The 22,410-nt window shown below is 39.4% G+C and overlaps 1 protein-coding gene across 1 annotated transcript in view; it reads right to left on the minus strand.

Moving 5' to 3' along the window:
• LOC149158852 (negative regulator of systemic acquired resistance SNI1-like) overlaps positions 1 to 22,410 on the minus strand; it is a 269,207-nt gene that overhangs the window by 232,080 nt on the left and 14,717 nt on the right. The window contains 1 exon segment of the mRNA XM_089436334.1: positions 22,203 to 22,292. Coding sequence (XP_089292460.1) covers positions 22,203 to 22,292 — 90 coding nt within the window.

Genomic DNA, 22,410 nt, shown 5'->3' on the forward strand with positions numbered 1-22,410 from the left:
TAAAGAGCTTCCTCAACCAAATGGCTTCACAACAAGCCATACTAGTTGCAATATATTCAGCCTCAGCAATGCTCAATGAAACAAACTTTTGTTTTCGGCTCATCCATGAAATTGAAGCAGACCCCAAAGAGAAGCAACACCCTAATGTGTTTTTTCTATCCACCACACTGCCAGCCCAGTCGGCATCAGTATATCCATGTAGTCTTAGATCCCCGGCAATGTATCTCAGTCCATAGTTGATAGTACCATGAAGATATCTTAGAAGATTCTTTGCAGCAACCCAATGTATATGATGAGGCTCAACCATAAATTGACTCAAATTATCAACAGCAAAGCATATGTTTGGCCATGTGTTCACCAAGAACATCAAAGCTCCCACAAGTTGTCTATATTCAGTAGGATTTGCCAAATCCAAACCGGCAACACTTCCACATAGCTTCTCGAAATTTAGTTCCATCGGTGTAGTCATTGACTTGCATTCAACCATGCCACATCTTTCTAACAGCTTTAGAGTATATTTTCCTTGAGAAAGGAATATCTTACTTGGCTTTTGACAGACCTCTAAGCCTACGAAGTTTGCATCAATCCTAGGTCCTTCATCTCAAATTCAGAAGTCAACTCCCTCTTACATTGATAAATGAGAGGGTCTGCACCAGTCAAAAATAGACCATCATCATATAAGACCAAAATAAGTGGCATGTCTTTTATAACCTGTTGTAGCAACTACAACCACCCTCCAAAATTTTGCCTATGCTTTGATTTTGGAGCCTTCCTTCTAAACCACAACAGCTCATCTTGCACTGATCCAGGTACTTGTGCTTCGACTGAGCCTTATTCTTTTCATCTTGGATTGTGTTTGTTCACTTAGTTCACTTACTAGCTCACAAGTCGATCTCCTAACTTAGTCCCTTGACAGTTATAGGCTTGCCTCCGAGAACTACGCAATTCTTGAGGGCAACTGACCTTGCTCTTGGGAATTGCGCAATCCTGACTATCAGTGACCCTTGAGCTCAGAAAATGGTTAGTACTGAATGGCAGCCAACCTTGAGCCGGGAAATTGCACAGGCAAGAGAGGCAGCCCAGAGCCAATGAGCCCGAAAATTGCGCAAACCTCACTGTGCTCAGAAACTGCACAATGCATGAACCAGAGAGTTGCCCAGTCCTTCCCAGAACTGTGCAATCTTTTCGAGCAATGCATGGCAGTTTTTCCTATTAAAAAAAAAAAAAAAAAAAAAACATCCCTAAAAAATAGGGATCTATTTTTAGTAACCCAAAGGAGGCACTTGAGTTATTTTTAGAAACTGTCGCCAAGTGTTGCTTTTTCCTTGATTTTAGGCATGCGTGTCATAAACCCTAACTTGACCAAATCTATTTAATCGATGCTGCTAGAGCTCATTTGCACACTCGATCTTGGAGCTCTAGCATTCCCGAGGAGATCAAGGAGCCTTCAGTGCGATCATTGTCGCTTTTCCGGGTGAGTTTTGCTTATCTCGTCTTTTGCCACTTTTTCTGTCGCTTTTTGTGGTTTAGCTTGTGAAAGTGTGTTTCACTTGTTTCTTTGCACGACTACTGGCGTTTTAACTTGCTTTAGCTTGTAGAAGTGTTGTTTCAAGTTTTAGATTGCCTTTCCAAAGTGTCACATGAGTTTTCCCGTTTTTGAACCAACAGTCGCCATTACAGCGACTCTCTTCACATGCTTCGTTTTCCTTCAGTTTAATCGATTCTTGCACTTGTTTCACATGCATGCATCAACACTTAGTAATATATGCACTCAGTGTCACACTATCTTTCAAATCTACTTGATTTTCACACTCCCCATGAGCAGATCTAGGTCCCCTTGCCCGGATCTCACACTTCACTGCTTGCACTGCACAATCTGGGAGCTCAAGGCCTCTCTGCCTTGGCTTTTGGAATTGCGCAGAGTTTGGCCTGGGCTGGCTCCAACTGCGCACTACACAGTTCCAGGTCCCAGCTTGGCGACTGAGACTGCGCAATGTGCAGTCTCTCCCGGCCTTAGCCCAGCATGAACTGCGCATTGCGCAGTTCCAATCATCAAGCTTCCCAGCTGACTGTTCCCACAGTCAGCCAATGACCTCTGTCAGCCAAAACTGTGCAATCCTTCCCATCATGAGCTCAACTTGCTGCTTGATCTTGTCTTGAAGTTGTTTTGATTTTAGTTGATATTTGCTTGCCATGAGTGTCCTCTCTATCCCACAGGTACAACAGTTGTTGAGCATCTCTCTAGCAGTTACAGTTAACATGGCATCCAAGAGAGCTGCATCAAAGGAAACTATCGAGAGAAGTACTAGGGAAGCAGTTGAGTAGATATTAGTGGATTTACCAGTATATGCAAATACTCAATTGTTCATTGAGAAGGGTACAACATTGACATGGCAGCAGATCAAAGACACTTTTGCAGAGGACTTCAAGGAAGACTTAGAGGACCGACAGGTTTATCTTAGCATCCAACGGTCAGGGTTATACAAGGTTGCATGCAGGTACCCTGCCTTCCCATGTGTAGACATTATCAGCTGGATTGTCTCACACACGGATGAACAGACTATGACATTGAGTAGTGCCAACGGGAGAGAGCTTGCCACCTTCAGGGCAAAGAACTTTCAGCAGATGTATCACTTACCCGAGTCGGTGAAGTGCATGGACTCACTCTTCTATGCCACCCATAGCTATGTGAACACTAGAGATATTGTCAAGCGCTGGGTGAAAGAGCTGTCGAAGTTTAGAAAGACATCGACCCATGTTTACAAGACGAAGTCCCTCAGGAAGGCTTACCAGTTCTTGATCATCTTTGCCTGCAGAATATATGGTCAAGAGAAAACAGAAACCTTTCCTGAAGGGTGGGTGGTCTTACTAGACCAGTTGGTGAATGATGGGAGGCCATTCAACTGGTCAGATCTGTTGGCTCATCAGTTGAAGACCCATGTGGCTAAGACTCGGAATCCGCCCAAGAATGAGCAAGCAAGGTTTTACATGTTTGCATACTTACTAGATGCAATATGTGCCTAGCAGCAGTTCCCTGGCATGAGCTGGACATGGACACCAAAAGAGACTGTCATCAACATCTATTGCAAGTTGCTTTCCAACTGCAGCTATCGAGGAGTGATGGCAAGGCTAACTGACCATTTTATCATCCCGTTGTACAAGCTTATCTTTGAGCAGGATCCACCTTACATGTCCCGAGAAGCAATGGAGGCAATAGTAAACATTGTAGATTGGTATGCCTCACCAGGTGGCACCTTCATCAGAGTGTTTGGCAGAGAGAAGCCTCTGCATGTTCTACCAAGGTATGCCACTGACAAGTTGATCATGCAAGAAGTTTCATACCACCTCACCAAAGGGTTGTTAGCAGGACCAATGTTGCAAGAAAGCCCCCCCCCCAATCTAACCCCTGAAGCGCAGTCCGTACGGATGCGTCCAGGAAGCGCCTCCCGAAACGCGCTTCCGAAATTCTAAAACACGTTTCGGACTGATAATGACGCTTCCTGGAAATTCCGGAAGCGTCCCTCCGAAACGCGTTTCGAAATCTTCGAAGCATGTTTTGTACGGCGCTTCGATTGTACGAAGCGCGGCGCTTCGGAGGCCGAATCGTATGCCGTATGCGCTTCGGAAAAGTGTGTCGCGCGGCCTAAGAAAATCGATGTTTTTTAATTTTTTGGTGAGTTTGCTTGTTGGGGGTGGGTCCACCTTGGGTTAGGGTGAGGAATGAAGGCAAAAAAAGAAAATATATATATATTAAATATAGCAGATGCTCCCTCATGGTAATATTTTTCATTTTCATCCTTTTACTTAAATTTTTAACATTACCATGAAATGACTCAGGATGTTTGAGAGTGGTTCCAGCCTCATTGGACTTCATATGGAGAAAATAGAATTTCATATCCTATTCAAAATTCAGCAGACTTAACAGTTTTCAGGAATTCAGGATCAATGGAATTGTGGCATTTCATTAGATTATATCAAGTATGAAGGTATGCGATTAGCATTTAATCAAGAGCACCAAGCCATATATGTACCCTAGTGTTGGTGGTGTTAATTGTTGAACTCCTTTGTCACGCCCTTAGCAAAATTTACCTTTCAATCAAGTCAAAATCATCGATCAAGCATGTTAAGCATTTTCTACCATATTTTAAGTCTTGAATTAGGTAGTTTGATCAAAATTGGGCAATGTTGACTCATATCCCTAGACAATCGAGGTAGAGGCAAAAGCTAGACAAGAGGAGAAGAATCTAGATTCTAAATGATTGATGCATCTAAATGGTTGATGCTCGAATAATTAATCATTAATGTACAATGGATGTTATATCTATCTTGATTTATGCAAAAATATGCATGTTTTCATGTCTTCTACAACTAATTTGGTATTTGGGATGTTTGTTTTGAGTATAAATGCAAAAAAAATATAAAAATATATATATAGCAGACGCTTCGCTTCCTGGATTTTTGGAAAATGATGCTTCCGCGTCCCCGCTTCCAAAAAACGTCCCCGTTTTGTCCCCGCTTCGTGCAACATTGAGCAGGACTACATAGGAAGAAGAAAGAGCCATGGCCCGCTCTTCCTTTGCGAATCGGGTTATACGATATTAAGAGCTTGAAAGATGCAAATGTCAAAGCTAAGGACATAGTGAAATTTGAGTTCGGCACCAAAGACTTTAATCTGTATGATCCCCATGTTATATGTAAGGACCATTGTGCGAGAGTATACTTTCCATGGATCCACGGGACATTTCATTGGTCAGAGGAGGACCCTTGGAGGTACTGCTACAATGCCTCCAGACTCAATGAACCGGTCAGTATAGCAACAACTTGGAAGGCTACTCTACAGACAGTAGCGGCTCCGAAAGCAATAGCAACAACATTAAAAGGCAGTGATCTAGCGAAGGACAAGGGAAAGAGGAAGGTTATTGAGAACCCATAGGGAGAGAAACGTTGAAAGATGAAGGCAAATCCTATCTTGGAGAAGGCAGCTTTGGCAGCGGATGAAAAGAGCAGAGCGAAGGAAGAGAGAAAAGCAGAGGCTGCAGGAAGCAGAACTGAAGCTGCAGGAGACAGAGAAGAAGTTGAAGGAAGAACAAGAGTTGAAGAGGAGAGAAAGAGAAGAGAAGCAGAAGCAGGAAGAAGAACAAAGGCAAGGCGCGATGACAAAGGAAACAACACCAATATAAGTTGATGAGTCGGAACAGCCAGCAGCTGAGGAAGAGGGTGAACAGATGCAGGATCAAGAGCTTGCTCAGTAGATTAAGCAATTGATTGAAGTGACAGACATGGAGTTGGAACAGGAGCCACAGAATGAAGACATTGACCTGATGCCAAGAGCACCACAGGTCATCTCTCAGTCTCCACCACCTCCAGTGTCAGAACTAGTCTTGAGCGAGCAAGGAGATGTTGTTCTCCTTGATGATGATCCGGTTATGGATGTGTACAATCTATCATTTGACGAGTCGCAAAAGAAGATTGTACAGGCGCAGAGGAAGCATTTTCTGGATGATCACGCATCACCTGCATTCATCAAGGAAAGGGTGATAGTGTCAGACACCAGGAAGCATCCAACTGCCCTTGTCGAAGCCAGCTTGGCCTATGCAGGAGCAACAAGCTCAAATGTTAAGTACCTGACGGCCAAGAATGAACAACTGGCAAAGAACTTGCAAGCTGCCAGGAAAGAGGCAAAACAACTCCGAGCATCAGCGCATAATGCAGTTTCTGCATTGGGGGAAATGAGGACAACGATACCTACTGAAGTATCTGTTGAAAAGTGTAACTAGGTTCGGTCTTCATAATGACATGTAATTATGATTTTATGTAATGTGATGTAAAGAAGAAAAATAAATTTATTGTATTGCTTGCTTCATGGGTTTCATGAGAAAGAAATTTTATTTTTGAGTTAAGACTCCCATTGAGAGTCTTTAGGAATTATTTGTCATCTAGACATAAAATGATAGAGTCATTGTCATGTAATGAAGTCATGTTACACTTTGTAAAAATTCAGTATACCCGAATGCCATGGAGATAAGAGTTCACTTCTAGAAAAACACCATCACACAGTACCAAGCTTGGCACCAATATGTGACCGAGAAGCACCAAGTGGATGTTGTTGAGATGGACTTTCCCCAAACTCTAGAGTCATAGTGTTGTGTCTTGTTAGGTTGTCTCTAGCCTATTTTGTCTTATATGGGTACATGTGGAAAATGTAATATTATTTGTAAATATGTTGTAAGTGAAATTCCAGGTGTCAATATTGGAATATAAAAAGTCATCATGTAATGTAATGTGTCATTTAGTAAAGAAGTTGAAGAGTCATGAGGGAAGTCAAAGAGTCACAAAGGGGAATATCAAGGGTCACCCCACCCTTTGTTATAAATAGAACCTCATTACTCACAGAAGAGGCTTTTGGGAGCCAAGCTTTTGGCTAGGCTTGGGCTTAGCGCAGGCATGGGAGTATTGTGAAGAGACTTGGCTTCTCCATAGCGTAGAGTGAGTATACTTCTTTGGAGGAGCGGGTGTTCTTGACTGTAATGTTCCACTATTAGGGCTAGTGGTCGTCAATGTTGTATGTATAGATGGAACTTTCACTTATAATAATAATATCAGAGCTAGCACGCTTTCATGCATATGTTGTTAATGTAGTTGGACTATTCTAGTTGCATTGGCAATGTATGTTATTTAACTTACGCATATGCTTATGAACTACTTTGTATGCATTTGTATGAATCTGGTTGAATGCGTGTTGTTGGATTAACTCATCACTTTAATTTGTGGACTATTCTGCATTTTAGCTTGTGATGTTATTTCGCCTGTGTTCCTTTCAAGTTGCGTACTATTACAAGCTTCTAAGGGGCACACTTCCTTTTCCCCTCCGTGTGTTAGAACCTTCATGCATCGCACTTGACTCTCCGCAGGGTCACACACTTGCTCTCACCCAAAGTTATCATACTTTCCTCTGCGCACTACCGCGGTCAAGGCATTACACTACCACCCACTGTTGGGACTCCTACTCCAAACAGTGTGAGGTCTAGTTGGGACTTCATATCAAGGAGATCCCCTGAATGTTGGCGAGTCTAGCACCGTCAACATAACCTTGAAGTATAAGTTCGGATCAACATAGCTCCTTGTAAATCCTAGCTTCATGAGATAGTTATCAATCCTGTCATACCAAGCCTTAGGGGCTTGCTTTAACCCATAGAGGGCTTTCTTCAACCTGCATACATGTGTCCTTCTATCCTGCTCTTTAAACCCCGGAGGTTGTTCCAAGTAGACTTCTTCCTTAAGTGAGCCATGTAAGAATGTGGTTTTGACATCCATTTGATGCAAGCTCCATTCTTGATTTGCAATAAGAGCAATTATGGATCGTATAGTGGTGTATCGAGCAACTGGTGCAAATATCTCATCATAGTCAACTCCTTCCCTTTGAGAAACGTCGCAAGCCACGAACCTTGCCTTGTATTTGTCTGCACTTCCATCAACTCCATGTTTAATCTTGTAGATCCATTTCAAAGTGACCAAGGACTTGTCCTTAGGTCTAAGCACCACTTCCCAGACATTGTTCTTCATGGTTGACTCATATTCCTCAGCCATAGCATCTTTCCATACCTGGCGATTCATAGCTTCTTCGAAAGTGCAAGGTTCAGTTTGAATGATAGTACTCATGGCAGCCAAGTATCCTTGATACCTGGTGGGGTTCTTACTTTCCCGAAATGATCCTCTCAGGGCAACATGATTTTCAGCATCTTGAAGTGTATCACAAAGCCATAGAGGTCTTTCCTTTGAGGTAGATGGATCACAAGGAGGTGGATCAAGTGGATCCATTTGGCCATCAACATCGAGTATGGGTTTATCCATCGAAGGTTCTTGTCTTTTAGCAGTAGCATCATCCTTCCTTGGGATAGGGAGATCCCTTGTGTTTCAGAGAGCAGGGTCTACATCAAAAGTGACATCTCTACTCACTTCCACATCTCTTTGATCAGGTACATAAATTCAATATGCTTTTGAATCTTCACTATATCCAACAAATACACCTTTCTTCCCATAGGCTTCCAACTTGTTCCTTTTCTCCTTTGGTACATGAAAATATACAAGACAACCAAAGATTCTAAAATGAGCAACATTAGGTTTCTTATCAGTGAAGAATTCTTCAGGTGTCTTGAAATCCAAGCTTTGATGAGGACTCGTCTCCCCATAAAAACTTCAGTAGACCTTGATCATGAATCATGGCACGGGTGGCTTCCATAATTGTTCGATTCTTTCTCTTGGCAACTCCATTTTGTTGTGGATTATATGGAACGGTGGTCTCCCTCTTAATACCTGCCTCTTTGCAAAAGTCATTAAATTCATTACATTCATACTCGGTTCCATTATTAATTCTCAATGTCTTGATCTTATTTCCTGTATGATTCTCCACCAAAGCTTTGATAAAATGGAACCATCTAAATACTTCATCCTTCATCTTTAGGAAATAAATCCAAGTCTTGCGAGAGAAATCATCCACAAATATTACATAGTATAAGTATCCTCCCAATGAAGTCACGGCCAAAGGACCAGCCATGTCAGAATGGATCAATTGAAGAATATCAAATGCCTTGCTCGTACTAGAAAGGAATGGTCCCTTTTTATGTTTTTCAGTTGCACAACCTTGACAAACTCCTTCATGATTCATATGAAACTCGAGCATCCCTGTAACCATCTTCCTTACACGAGGTAAGGCTTTGTAATGTAAGTGAGAAAATCTTTGGTGCCATAGCTCACATTGAATAGAGGTGTCATTTGCCAAAGCTCCCAAAGGACTTCCACCAACTTGATAAAGACCATCAACCCTAAACCCAAGAGTAAAAGCATCTTTAAAGTTCTTATTCCATGCACATACCTTTCCATCAATGAAAGCTACCTTGAAGCCTTTGTCTTCTATCGCAGAAATAGACACCAAATTCTTCTTCAAATCAGACACATACAAAACATCTTGAAGATGTATGATTTGACCATAGTTCAAGTGAAGAGTAACAATTCCTATCCCCTTCACTGGGTAGGTGCCATTATCTCCAAGAATAATATTTAAATTAGTCTTCCTCTCAACTAAATTTGAGAGAACCTCCTTATATCCAGTGAAATGCCTTGAGGCTCCACTATCAATTAACCTGTGATCTAAGGTGTCTATAGGAGAGGCAGTAGACAAAGTAGAAACGAGATAATATTCATCTTGTTTTTCAACAACATTATTTTCATCATACTTGGCATTTCTTGTCCTCTTGGAAGGTCGTTGATTTCCTTCTCGAGCAGTAGGAGCATTCCTCTTTCCTTTGTTGTTATTGTTATTCCTTTGATTGTTGTTGTTGTCCTTTGGGGAATTCTTCTTGTTAGGACATTCTCTATCATAGTATCCAAACTTGTTGCAATTGAAACAACTTCCATTGCCTTTTCCTTTGAATTCCTTTTTAAATCCTTGACCTTGGCTTTTTAAATTTGATGTACCAACAGTGTTCCTCCTTTTAGCATGAACAGAGAAGGAAGTAGGTTCATTTCCATTGAAAGTCTTATCCCTCTCCATCATCCTTGTTTCCTCTTGAGAGCATCTAGCCAAAAGCTCATCAAAACTTGGTATCCTGTCATTATTGAGAATGGTGGTGATAAATGTTTCCCATGGCCTTGTAACACCTCCAAGTGCAATAAGGGTGAGTTCCATGTTAGCAATAATTTCTCCAATGGATAGCAAATCAATCTTTACTTGGCTTATTCTCATAAAGTATGCTTGTCTCCCCCTTGTCAATCTTGATATCCCTTCACTTGTTCTTGAGAAAGAGAATTTGATTTGCATTGTTGACTTTGAGCATCCCTATCAACTTATCATACATTTCCTTGGAAGATCCCAAATTAGAAATATTAGAGATTAAATGCTTTTGAATGGAGTCAACTAAGATTTTCTTAGCTTTTACCTCACCTTTTCTATACTTTGATCTAGCAGCAGCTAGTGCATTTGAAGGAGGCTCCACAACTTTCCCTTGCACATAATCCAATACTTCATGTTCCTCCAAGGTCAAATCAAAGTCATCTTCCAAGCATGATAATTTGATTTGTCATTGAGCGTATCCTTTGTCTTGAAATAAGAGGTAGCAACCATGGGGACTTGTCCAACAGTCCTTGTTCATCAACAGCAAGTATTCCAACAGTAATTGCTTACTTCTTTCTTGGGCTTGTCTTCACCTCAGCTCCAATACCATGTTAATTTTAGGGTATGTTCTATGCTTACAACAATTACTTCGACACCTTATTAGCCCAATAACAATTCCACTTCAAATTCCAATAGCAATAACACCGTAGCAATCACTTAGAATTTACTTTAGATAATCATTGACAGTAATTGTAGATAGAACATCATCAACAATGAACAAGAAGACAAGCCAAGACAACGAACACAGAGATTTAGGCTAATGTCAGGGCAAAACCCCACAAGAGGGAAAACACAACCAATCCTTCCTATTGATAAATATCAAATGTTCACCAGAGAGAGAAGATCCAATTTAGTACAATGATGATAAGGTCAAAGTCAAGACTTTCACTATCAAAGAAAGATGAGCAACCAGTATTGATTACCAAAACAAGAAACCTGATCTGATCCAAATCAAACTGGGACAAAATCTGCAATTCTGAAGTAGATAATAGTAGTCAACATGCCTAACCAGTCAAGTCAATGGAGGTCAAACAGCAGTCAAACAGCCTCCAAAATTCTCGGTCAAGGCAGCAAGGAACTCGACCTCTTGAATAGGACAGATTCAACCCAAAACAGTGAAGAAAAACCAATCAAACTCAACCAACGTTGTACAGTCCAACCTACGATCAACGTAGGTCAACCTGCCCAGAAATCCTCCATCTGAGTGCCAATAGATACGCCTGCCCAAACAGAATTTTTCCACGTCAAAACGCAGTCAAACAGTCCTTGAAAGTCCTTGGTCAATGCTGGTCAAAGTTGGTTGAAACCATTGTTGCACTAATCGTTATCGGGATAATTTCGGCGCGGGGAAAAAATCGGAAAAAATCGTAAAAATCAGGAAAAAATCGGTAATAATTGGGAAAAAATCGTAACATACAAAAATATTCATTTTTTTTCAATTTTTTTAATATCTAAACCATCTACAACATAAAATAAATACATTGACACATAAATATGATAAAAGAACTAATATATAAGATGTTTAATATCATTTCTAGTGCTACATCACACATAACAGTGAATCATGTCCTGAATAGTAAGTCCTGACTCCTGAGTCCCAACTCAGCCTCAAAATATCAACAAAAAATATAATAATGTATCTCATGAGTCATATCATGAGCAAACTTGGAATTAGTTTGAGACTCAAATCTTCCTGGTTGCTTAAAGTCTATGCTTAGAAATGTAGGGTGCCTAAAGTCTATGTTTAGAAATGTAGGGCTAAGTGTTAATTCTGCTCTCACTTAAGGTTATAACTTATGTTACAAGGATTGGTGCTAACGTTGAAGTGTTTCTTTGCTCCATATACCTAAAAGAGACAAATCGATGACAGAGTAACTGAAATGACCTGGCTTCTTTGCACCTAAATTTCACCCTTGAAATCTTGATGTCCAGATTTTTTGAGGTCATTGTTTCAGATCTGAGGTTCTCTATGATGAGTTTGGCACAATTTATAGCATAATAAATCTCCCATCCTTGGTTTAAAACAGATTTAAATGCATGAAGTTATTTCTGGTATCATTTCAGCACTGGTAATAAGGGTTTAGTTTTCTGAATAGTGGTCACATTCTCATCTTTATACACCATTTTATGAGAGTGTTTGAATATGCTTGACATTCTTAATACATCTTCAAGCAGATCGATGCCTTGTCTTGTTAGACAATGTGGTGTTTGTGTTTGATATTCATGTGTTTCTAACCCTGATTTTGATTAACAGCACTGTCAATTTAAAAAAGGTGTTTCCATTAACATGGTTTTGATCTTGAAAGGAAACTACACTTATGCACATAATAACTCTTGAGTCTTGAATAAATGGTTTTCAATACATGATTAATAGCACTCATCTAAACATGCTGAAAAGGTTAAAATTGTTCACTGCTGGAGAACACTAAAACACAGTTTATACAGTATGTGATCTCTTGACATTGCTGCCAACACTTGCACTCTTATCACTGCTCATTTGTTACATTGTGAATGGTTGATTCTTATGGTCATAACCTGTTTGAACCTACACATACACTTGAGTATTTGAAGAAACATTTCACTGCTAAGAGATTCTTTTTACACAGCATATATAACGGAATAGCTATGCAATCACTTGTGTTTTCATCACTGTCGGATATTCTAAATCTGTGACCTCTCATTGACAGTGAACTGTCCCAAATGCACCAGTAAATGTGATATAGGTGCTATTTTTCTTGAGTACTGTTGATGCATAGGATTGGCCATTGTCTTCATAACATTAATGAGAAAAAAATTCGTGTTTTTCTAGTTATAAATCGCGCTGCCCGACATAGCCACGATTTTTTCAAAAAATCGGCCAAAAAAAAAACTAATGCTTTTATCGGGCAATTATATCGTGATTTTTAAAAAATCGCAATTTTACGATTTTATCGCGATTTTTTTGCGATTAGTGCAACACTGGTTGAAACAGAAGGTCAACACAAAAGATAAAATGGCCCAGAAAAACCCTTCGCACATGTGGAGAAGTTGCCTCAGGTGTTGTACGAACCAATTAGAAGAGATATGTTTGTGTGTGATGATGAGATGCCAAAACGAGATGACCTTATATTTATATGGACCAACGTGGTGGTCAAGGGTCATGTATCTTCACCAAGGGAGTCAACTTGAAGATGGGGCTGACTTGAAAAAGTTCCATTTGTAGGTGTGCAAAAATTATGATTTTCAAGGTGAAGGAAGATGCCATCAAGAGTGATGTATGGGAGTAATGAGTCATCAATGAGGAACTTCCAAGAGGGGAAATTTGCCCCTAGTTACACTCTTTAACAGCCTTTCTCGTATCCATCTTCTTCGAGTCGGCAACCAGCAGCCCCTGAGAGCCAACTTGGAGCCACTATGATGTGCCACTTTATCTCCACTCCCTACATTAGTTGTATGTTTCCTCGCCCATCTACCAAGAGAATATCTTAGAAGGTGGTCAATCTGATCCAAAAGATACGTTTTTCATTGTGAAATTGGGTGCTTATGCTTGTTTTTCATTTGGCCACTTTGGGCATGGATTATTGGGTGACTTGGAAAAAGGAAGGGCTTTGACGTGGTCTTGTTCCCTCACCTTAAATGTGGGGTTAATCTTCAATCCTAATCCCGTCTAATCTACCCTATTGGCCAATGGCTTTAGGAAGGGCACTACTTGGGAAAGTGCGATTTTGGTAGCATGGTCCCGTTTTCCCGTTCCATATTTTCCACTCCCCTTCGCACATTACAAGCCATATTCCACCATTCTCCTTCTTTGGGTCCACATGACCACTGGGTCCAAAAGGCACTAGCACACCCCCTCCCCTTGTCCACATGTCTGGGTCGAGCCTGGAAATGTTGCCCCAGAGGTTGATGCATCTAAAAGGTTATATGCATATGTTAGCCACAAGCAAGAAATAAAAGAAAAGAAAATTATAAAATGCAAAAGATAGTCTAGACATTTAATATACCACGTGGGCAAAATCTAAACATGAGCTCTACCCCTTATCAGTATGGCCATCACCTTGATTCCTAGGGCCCATGAGTGCCCTTCACATCATTAAAGAAACTCATGCACATCCCAACCCCTAGTGGGCGATGAATTGTCCCACATTTAAGGGTGTAATAACTATTTTACATCAATCACAACATGCTCTCATTTCCTAGAGACTCAAGTAGTTATACAAGGAAAAAAATCAAGAAAAAACAAAAGGCAAATAAAGAGGAGTGGAAAAACAAAGGTTGGGGTAACTCATGTAACCCCAATTGCTCCCTCTGCACATTTGTATGTTAGAAAACCAGAAAGGCAAAAAGATTTCCTTCTCTTGATAATTACTTGTGATTATCTTTAAATTCTTATTATCTCATTTTATCATCTTATCATCAAGCAACTACCAAAACATAAGTACATGAAGACCAACACAACAAAGACACAGGATGTAGGCTCTCAGCCAGGGCTAAAACCCCTTTTCTACGGGAAAACCCAAAAATTATTTTCTCTTCTATAGAACCGAATCAAATAAGATGATCAAGGCCTTTTGACCAAGACAAAGACCTCCTCCAATCCACTAAGTCAGCCTCCCAAGATGATTCTTCCAAGATGATCAAGATCAACTTCTAGTCAATAAGAGTTAGCCTTCTTCAACACCGCAACAAACCCAGACTTCATCCTCCTGTAACAAAATTTTGGTCCCACTGCAAACCTGCAACTCCAAACCTCTTGCAGCAACCCAAAAACTCGCACATATGGCAGAAAAGAGAATTTTGGCTTCCTTTTGCTTTGAAAGTGTCTCCTCCCTGTCTGCTAGGGTTTCTCCTTCTTTTTAGGGTTTTTAGATTTAATATGTTTTGTTCTTGAGTTGTTTTGATGAATTAGAGGAATCCCTCACAAGTCTAGGTTGATGTAAGATCAAGAGGGAGCTTCCCCACCTTTTTCACAAAAGATAAGTATCCTATTCTTTAATCCTTTTCATTATTGATTTCCTCTATATGTCTAAATTTTATTTGTGCTTGTTTATAATCCTCTCTCTTGTGTTTTCCTTGGAAGGAAAGTTTGCAAGGATACTTTAAAATCAAGAGGGAGACTTCAATAAAAAGAAAGAAGCTTTGTTGCAGAGGGATCCCTTCAAAAAGGAAAACCTACAAGGTTTGTAATAAGAGACAACTCAAGATATGTTTAAGACCACATGATTTGTTGCTAGTCTTCTTCATACTAAAAGGTACGATCGTTTTGAAATTTGGGTTGTACTACTAACTCTCTCATGATTAGGATTTGAATCATAAATATTCTTGTTTGTAAGGGTGATTAATCTTTAAGTTGAATCAACCCTTGCCATATTTTCTATCTTTTCTTCACTACAGTAAAACCCTAACCTTTAACTTTCACTATAAAAACCCTAACCTTTTGATGTTTAGGGTTTTTTAATGTTATAATGAAATCCTAGTTATTTAGGGTTTGTTGATAATATCTAAATCATATGAGGAAACCCTAGTTATTTGGGGTTTGGTGAAATAGAGATTATGACAAACCCTTGTAATAGTTAATAGCCTAGGAATGAAACCCTAGGTGTATATGCTTCCATATGATTGAAACCCTAACTTGGTCTAGTAGTTGTATGTCTAATATTAAAAGTTTGATGATTATTTCTAGGGTTTACGAAAAAACCCTAGTAGAGTTTGATACAAGATTCTAGGGCATGATAATGAAACCCTAGATGTAAAGTGATTTCACTATGATTTAAATTCTAACTTGATTTAGTTGTTGTAGTTTTGATAATGATATCTATGATTTGTGGCAAAACCCTAGCAAAAGTTTGTTGTAAGTCTAAGGCATGAAAATGTAACCTTATTGATTGCTTCTCTTTTGATTGTTATCCTATCTAAGTTTAAAGTTTTGATAACCGTAGATGCTCTCTCTTTGATAATATGATAATCCTAGATTGACTTTTCATGATGTTATATATTTGTGCTTGGTTGTACTTGTTGTTAAAGATTTGCAAGTACATAGTCTTCAATATGTTGAAGATGCTTACCTACCTCATAGTTGATGATGACTTGAAGATGATAATGAGCATGATCGAAAGAGGGAGATGTAAGAATCTTGATAGCATTGAAGTATACATTGTTAATTAATAGATGACCTTGTAAAGATAGAAGAAATGATGTTCCGAAAGGTTGAAGTTCTTCGATGATATGATGACGCAAAAGTAAGAGTCTGTGTGATTGATTTAGTAATATATTTGCTCCCTAAGTAAAGAAGAATCTTGGATAAAGAAGGTGTATATCTCCCCAGTTCAGAGGGAGGACGTGTTGTGACAGCTATAACGAAGAATATCAAGGAGTGAAGATTGGAGAATGGCTAAAGCACTTCAGATAGTTATTTGTAATTGATGAAGTTGTGAGCAAGAATTGGATGTTTTGGAAAGTGCTGAGGATGAGTTTGGTGTTGTTGAAGAAGTTGAAGAAGGAAGCTTCCATCAAGATGTAGGCAACATCAGAATAGTTGAAACCCCGGAGATTGTGCTAGCATACTACATCATATACATTGGAAGGTTGAATATTGGTTGGGGTCGTGGAGCTACAGTACGTGCCAACAAATGAACAAGTAGCTAATGTGTTGATGAAATCTCTTCCCAAGTTAGTTTAGGACCATGCTCTAATTGGTGAATGTGTAGATTTCTTCCTGAAAAGTTGGTGTATCTGATTTGGTTGAGAGGGAGAGATGAAGTACCATAAAATTTTCTGTATGATGGTACTTGGGAGGACACCGTGGCCTGGTTAGTATTGAGATCTCAGTTGATGTTTAGATCCTAGAAGGAGGGTATCGGTTGGAGCTCCAGTTTAGTGTTGATACCTAGATCCCTATAAGGGTTGGTGTCAGGGCATGAAGGCCTAGATGGTATCTATATTGGATGCATACCAAGGTTGTAGCCTGATGGTACCTATAGAGGAAAACGCCTAGATGACACCTTAGTCCCTGTCAAGAGGATACCTTGGCAATAAGGGTATCCCAAGCATTGCGTATGTTGTTTCTCTCTTCTTAAGAAACATTTCAAATTGAGGTCAACCTTGTACCGGTTGAACAATTATGAATACCTTCCTAGTTAAGAGGGAGTGTTGAAAAATGTAACTAGTATCAGTCTTAATAATTGTATTTGAGTCATGATGTAATATATTTGTCAAAAGAAAGAAAAGAAAATTTATTATAAAATAAAAATTATTTTAAGCATGAGTTTCATGCTTTGTTTATTTTGTTTTTAGGTCAAAACACGCATTGAGTGCTTCTAGAGTTTATGTCAAAAGTCATAGTCCTTATCACTATTATCTAGACCCTTCTTGGGCTTTTTATATCAAGAAAGAATTTTATTTGAGTTAAAATTGTATTTTATGCCTCCTCCACCAAGTCGACCTACCCTCCATTCAAGTCGGCCTCACCAAGGGAATTCAACAAAACAGAATTGCTATAAAAGCAATGCTACTCAACCTCATTTGGACACCAATCAAACAAGTTCGATTTGCAATTGCAAGAGGAAGAAAGAAGTGTGAAATACCTAGAAAAGAAGGAGATAACCCTAGCGAAGAAGGATACATTTATTAAGTAAAAGGAAATTGAAATTATCTTTGTTTTGCCACACGTGCGAGTTTTTGGGTCACTACAGGAGGGCCGAAATTGCAGATTTGTAGTAGGGCCAAAAAATCCGAAGCAAGACGATCTAAATCTGGGTTTGTTGCAGGATTGAAGCAGTTTTACTAGAGTTAACTATTGAAGTTGGACTAATCATCTTGGGAGGCTAACTTGGTGGATTGGAGGAGATATTTTGGTCAACTCAAAGGTCTTGGTTATCTCATTTCATTTGGTTCTAAAGGACGAGAAGAGAAGTTTTGGGTTTTCTCCTAGAAGAGGGGTTTTAGCCCTAGTTGAGAGCCTATATCCTATGTCTCTATTATGTTGATCTTCATGTACTTATGTTTTTGGTGGTTGCTTGATGATAAGAAGATAAAACAAGACAATAAGAATTTAAAGATAATCACAAGTAACTATCAAGATAAGAAAATCTTTTTGCCTTTTGATTTTCTAACAAACCCCTCTGGAACATATTATAAATAGAAGGAAGTTGGAGCTCACTTGGACTCACACAATTTGCACAACAAGTTCTAAAATATCACAGAAAGAAGGAGGGCCAAAGACTGAAGTTGATAAGTGAAGAAGGGTTTCTCTCAAGCTCAAATTTGTGGAAGTTTTGCCTTGGTACATCTCTTGCTGAAGGTTCATTTCTGATGTTGTACATATTGTTGGTCTCTTGTTATTGATGGATTTGTTGTGAAGGAGGGTTTGACTTGGCATCTAGAAGGTTGAAGTCTTTATGGTCATGGGTCTTAGGCATCTCACTTTGATCTGATCCTATAAGAAGAGAATTTTTTGGGCTTTTCCCTTGGAGGGGTTTTTCCCTAGCTTGGAGCTTATATCTTGTGTTCATTGTTCTCTTGTGATTTTCATGTTTATATTTTGATAAATGTTTGATGAATAAACATAATAAAAATTAATAAGAAGCCAACAAAATTCACAAGCAGTTATCAAAGAAAGAGAAATCTAATCTAATTCATCAACCTCCCAAATTCTCAATAGCTATGAGGTTGGCTTGTAACCTCAATTAGTTTTTCCCATCATTTGACAACTAAGAGGGGCTTTAAGCTAAAATTAGACTGGATTAGACATGTATAAATAGAAGAGACCTCATTTGAGTCTCTCATCATCATTACACTTGGAATTCGATCTCTTAGAGGATTTTCGCACTTGTTCCTTCTAGGCTATTGGAGATCTTTTGGATGCATTTCAATGTTGGAAAGCTAATTCGATCTTGTCTTTGGAGCTATTTCTTCGATAATGGATGGCTATATTGCATGTCATCTTGCAAGTGCTTTATGTTGATGGAATTTTTCCCTTGAAATTATTTAATGCATGGAATTGTTGCTTCTAGAATGCGCTAATTGTGCCCTAATTATTGAAAAATAATTTTTGAAAAGGGTTTCTAGTTAAGTATTGCATATGTTATTCATAGTATGACATGCAATGAATGTTCTTAGTGGATGAATCCTTTAACTCTCCATCAAACTCCATTATCTTTTGAAGTGGGTAAATGTTGGGAATTGCTACCTAGGGCATCAATTTTTAGCATCTATAGAGATGATTTAGCTCATCTTGAAATTTCGAAGACACCATATGCCCAAAGGACAAGGCACTAATCCAAGTCCTTGGTGGTCAAACTCATCTTTATTCCATAAAATCTCCTCTTGAAGATTTTGGTCCTCTTAAGATAGGATGGCTAACTAGGACATAGGGTGAATTGATTAGGGAGAGGTTTTACGGGAATTCAAGAGCCTAAACATCAAGCATAGGGTCTAGGCTACCTATTCTCCAAGTTTGGTGGGCATCCACTCAAATTTACTCCATTAAATTTTTTGCCCTAGGTGTTGCCCTAAGAGGGAAACCCTAGCTAGTTTTCCTCAACTTGGGGACTTCTTTGAGGGTTGTATGAGCTTAGTACTTGGTGAAGTATATCATAAGAAGCCCTTTCTCCTATTTGCCTTGGTCTTGGGAGCATCTCTATCCACACAAAATCACGAAACCCTAGATCTTGTGCCTTTTTCTCCTAAGTATGTTATAGGAAGCAAAGTGCCTTTTGAAGCCTTATATCATAACCTTAAACCCTAGAATACCTATCGAAGGTTATCATAAACCTTACTGGACCTCCTCCAAATGGTGAAAGTCTGAAAAGAGCAGGGGACCTAGGTTGTGGTGACAGTGGGCCATTGTCCCATTGTTAACACTTAGTCTAGCTCTTTGCCTTATAGGGTTTGCCTCTCAAAGGCCCGCTAGATTTTGTGGTGACATTTCTAGTGTCGTTGTCGAGGAAGGAGCAGGTCTACCTTCCCTTTATTAGATCATTTGAAGAGGTGGTTCCTTCAATGACAAGAAAGATTCTCTTTCGACGACTCCTAAATTACTAGAATATGAATCCCTTGAAGACATTGTAGCTCCAAGAACTAGAGCTGTCACAAGGAGTGAGCGTACGCCATCCCCTATTAGACAAAATATATTTGACAATATGGATAACAATACTAATACTAATACCAATGTTGGCCCTAGCTATAATAACAATAACGCTTATAATAATAACCCTAGGGATAGGAAAGAGCATCTTGCTTCATTCAAACCATTAAACTTTGATGCATTCCCATGTGCTCCACACCAATTGCCTAATAAACACCATGAGTGGTTGCCTAAGTTTGATGGAAGTGTTGTCATTAGTGCTGAAAAGCATGTGGATAATTTCATTTGGGCAATTTGTCCTAAGAATATTGATCCTAATGAAGATGTTGTCATGATGTTATTTGCTTTAACATTTGAAGGGAATGTTAGGGATTGGTATGCTCGCTTGCCTCCAAGAAGCATCACTAACTTTGATCAATTTGAAGATGTTTTCAAGAAGAGATGGGCTAACCATCTTGATGGAGGTATGGCTTTAGGCAAATTTCTCCAAACTGATAAGATGGAAAATGAAACTATGAAAGATTATATTCAAAGATTTGACAAGAATTATGGAGAAATCCATGATAGATTAAAACCATGTTAGGGATTTGACTACATTGTTCTGGAAAAGTTCATCCAGAGTGTCTATGGGCATTTCACATATGTGTTGAGAGATAAAAAGCCTGCTACCTTGAAAGAAGCAAAGAACATTGTTATCAAGGTAGATCGCAATATCAATCTATCTCATATTGACCTCTTCAATCATCCAAGAGTCAAGCTTCCATCTGCAAAGATTAGAGGTGATTCAAGTATGAAAGAGGTGGTCACATCCTTAGAAAAAAGTCACTAAGATGTTTGCTTGTCAAAAAGTTGCCATGAATAAGCTAGCAGCCCTTGAGAAAGAAAGGAGGGAGAGACCAATGAGTTTGGTTGGGAAGGATGAATTCTCTCCCTTAGGTCAGGGACCGAGAGACTATACAATCGAGGATTGAGATATGGATTCCTCCCTTGGGTCATGGACTAAGAGACCTTGATATGGTAGGGGAGATGTACCTTGTGTATATGGTTGGAGAATGTTGTCTCATTAATTGATCCCATTAGTCAATTTGGCACTGACCTGGATGCCATGGGGTTGTGGCTTATGGGATGTGTTGGATGCTATGTATCTTTCCTTATGATGAGACTTGTGATCTCTCCCTTGGGTAGTTGTTGAGAGACATATGGATTGGTCGAGGAGATTGATCTTGATAGAGAGAGAGACTTGTACTTGCAAACTCTCCCTTGGGTTATGGCTGAGAGACCTATGGATTGGTTGGTGAGATTGATCTTGATAGAGAATGAAAAGTACCTCCCTCACTAAGAGGGAGTGTTGAAAATTTAGTAGCTATGATCAGTATTTTCATTGGCAGATTGATGGAGAAAATTCATATTTTTGAAGTTTGACCAAGTCGGCCTAAAGTGCACAAGTCGGCCCCACATGTGGGAAAGCCACCTCCTAAGACACATAAATAAAAGCTCGTTGGACTTCATTTGGCACCATCTCATCACACATTCATTTAGTCTAAAATAGCAAGGAGACATCCACATGTGTGAAGGAATCAAAGGAGTCTTTTTGTTCCGCGTTGACCAGCTTCTATTTTTCTGTTTGACCAGCATTGACTTGCGAGATTCTTCTGTTTGTCCAAAATTTTGACTGTTTGAAGAGGCCAAAAATTCCAGAGATTCATTGACCTTGTTTGACTGAAGTTTCGCTCCTTATCTGGCTCAATGACTTGGGTTGACAGCAAGTTTGACTGAGCCTTTAACCGAGAATTTCAGAGGCTAATTTGACTGTGTTTTTTACCAAATTCCAGCCCTCTGTTCTGAGCTACCTCAGGCCAAAATTTAGCCCTCTGTTGCACACTTGACTTTGACCAGTGTTGACTGCACTTTCTCTCTCCTTTGACTGGTTTGACTTGGTATTTGTTGAGGTCAGAATTTTGAAATCTTTTTGGAATATTCTAATGTACTTTTGATGAACTGAATTTCTCTCTCATAAGGAAAGATTGGTTAGATTTTCACCTTGTGGGTTTTGCCCTGGCTGCTAGCCTAATTTCTGGTGTCCCTTGTCTCTTGTTTTACTGTTCATTGTGATCTCTATTGCTCTATTGATGAAAGTGAATGGTTGAAGTTTTTCATGTATAACTGCTTAATGATTGGAATGCTATAAGAAGATTAATTGTATCATTGGAAGTAGTTATCAATTTTGAAAAACTGTACTAGTCTTGATTGCACTAGAAAATCAAAAGGTTTGCCTGGCCTGCCCCATCAAATAAGCCCCAAACAAAGAAGCACAAGTGCCCATCAAGGAACAGAAAATGATAAAAACCAGAAATTCAATTACAGAGATAGAAACATTGAAGGATAGGTTTCTGAATATCTCCACTAACAAGGCAAATCCAAGTAGATACATTATGCACAAACTGAAAAAAATGAAGGCTCGTCGCTTACTGAGCAATCAATGGGATCGTAATTCCCATCCGAAAAGCCATCCATCTTGGCAGAATCATTACCAGAACTGGCAATAAAGGGTGACCAAACCTGCCAATAGCGATGAAAGAAAAACTTAACCTCACTTTAAAAACATTGTATTTAGTCCAGTGGCCCTTCTTTGCTATGCAACATGTGACAATGGACAAATGTACAACATATGTAGGTA

This window comes from Pinus tabuliformis, chromosome 5_2 (assembly GCF_031772625.1).
Source record: "Pinus tabuliformis cultivar Carrire ecotype Pingquan chromosome 5_2, CPIR1, whole genome shotgun sequence".
NCBI lineage: Eukaryota > Viridiplantae > Streptophyta > Pinopsida > Pinales > Pinaceae > Pinus > Pinus tabuliformis.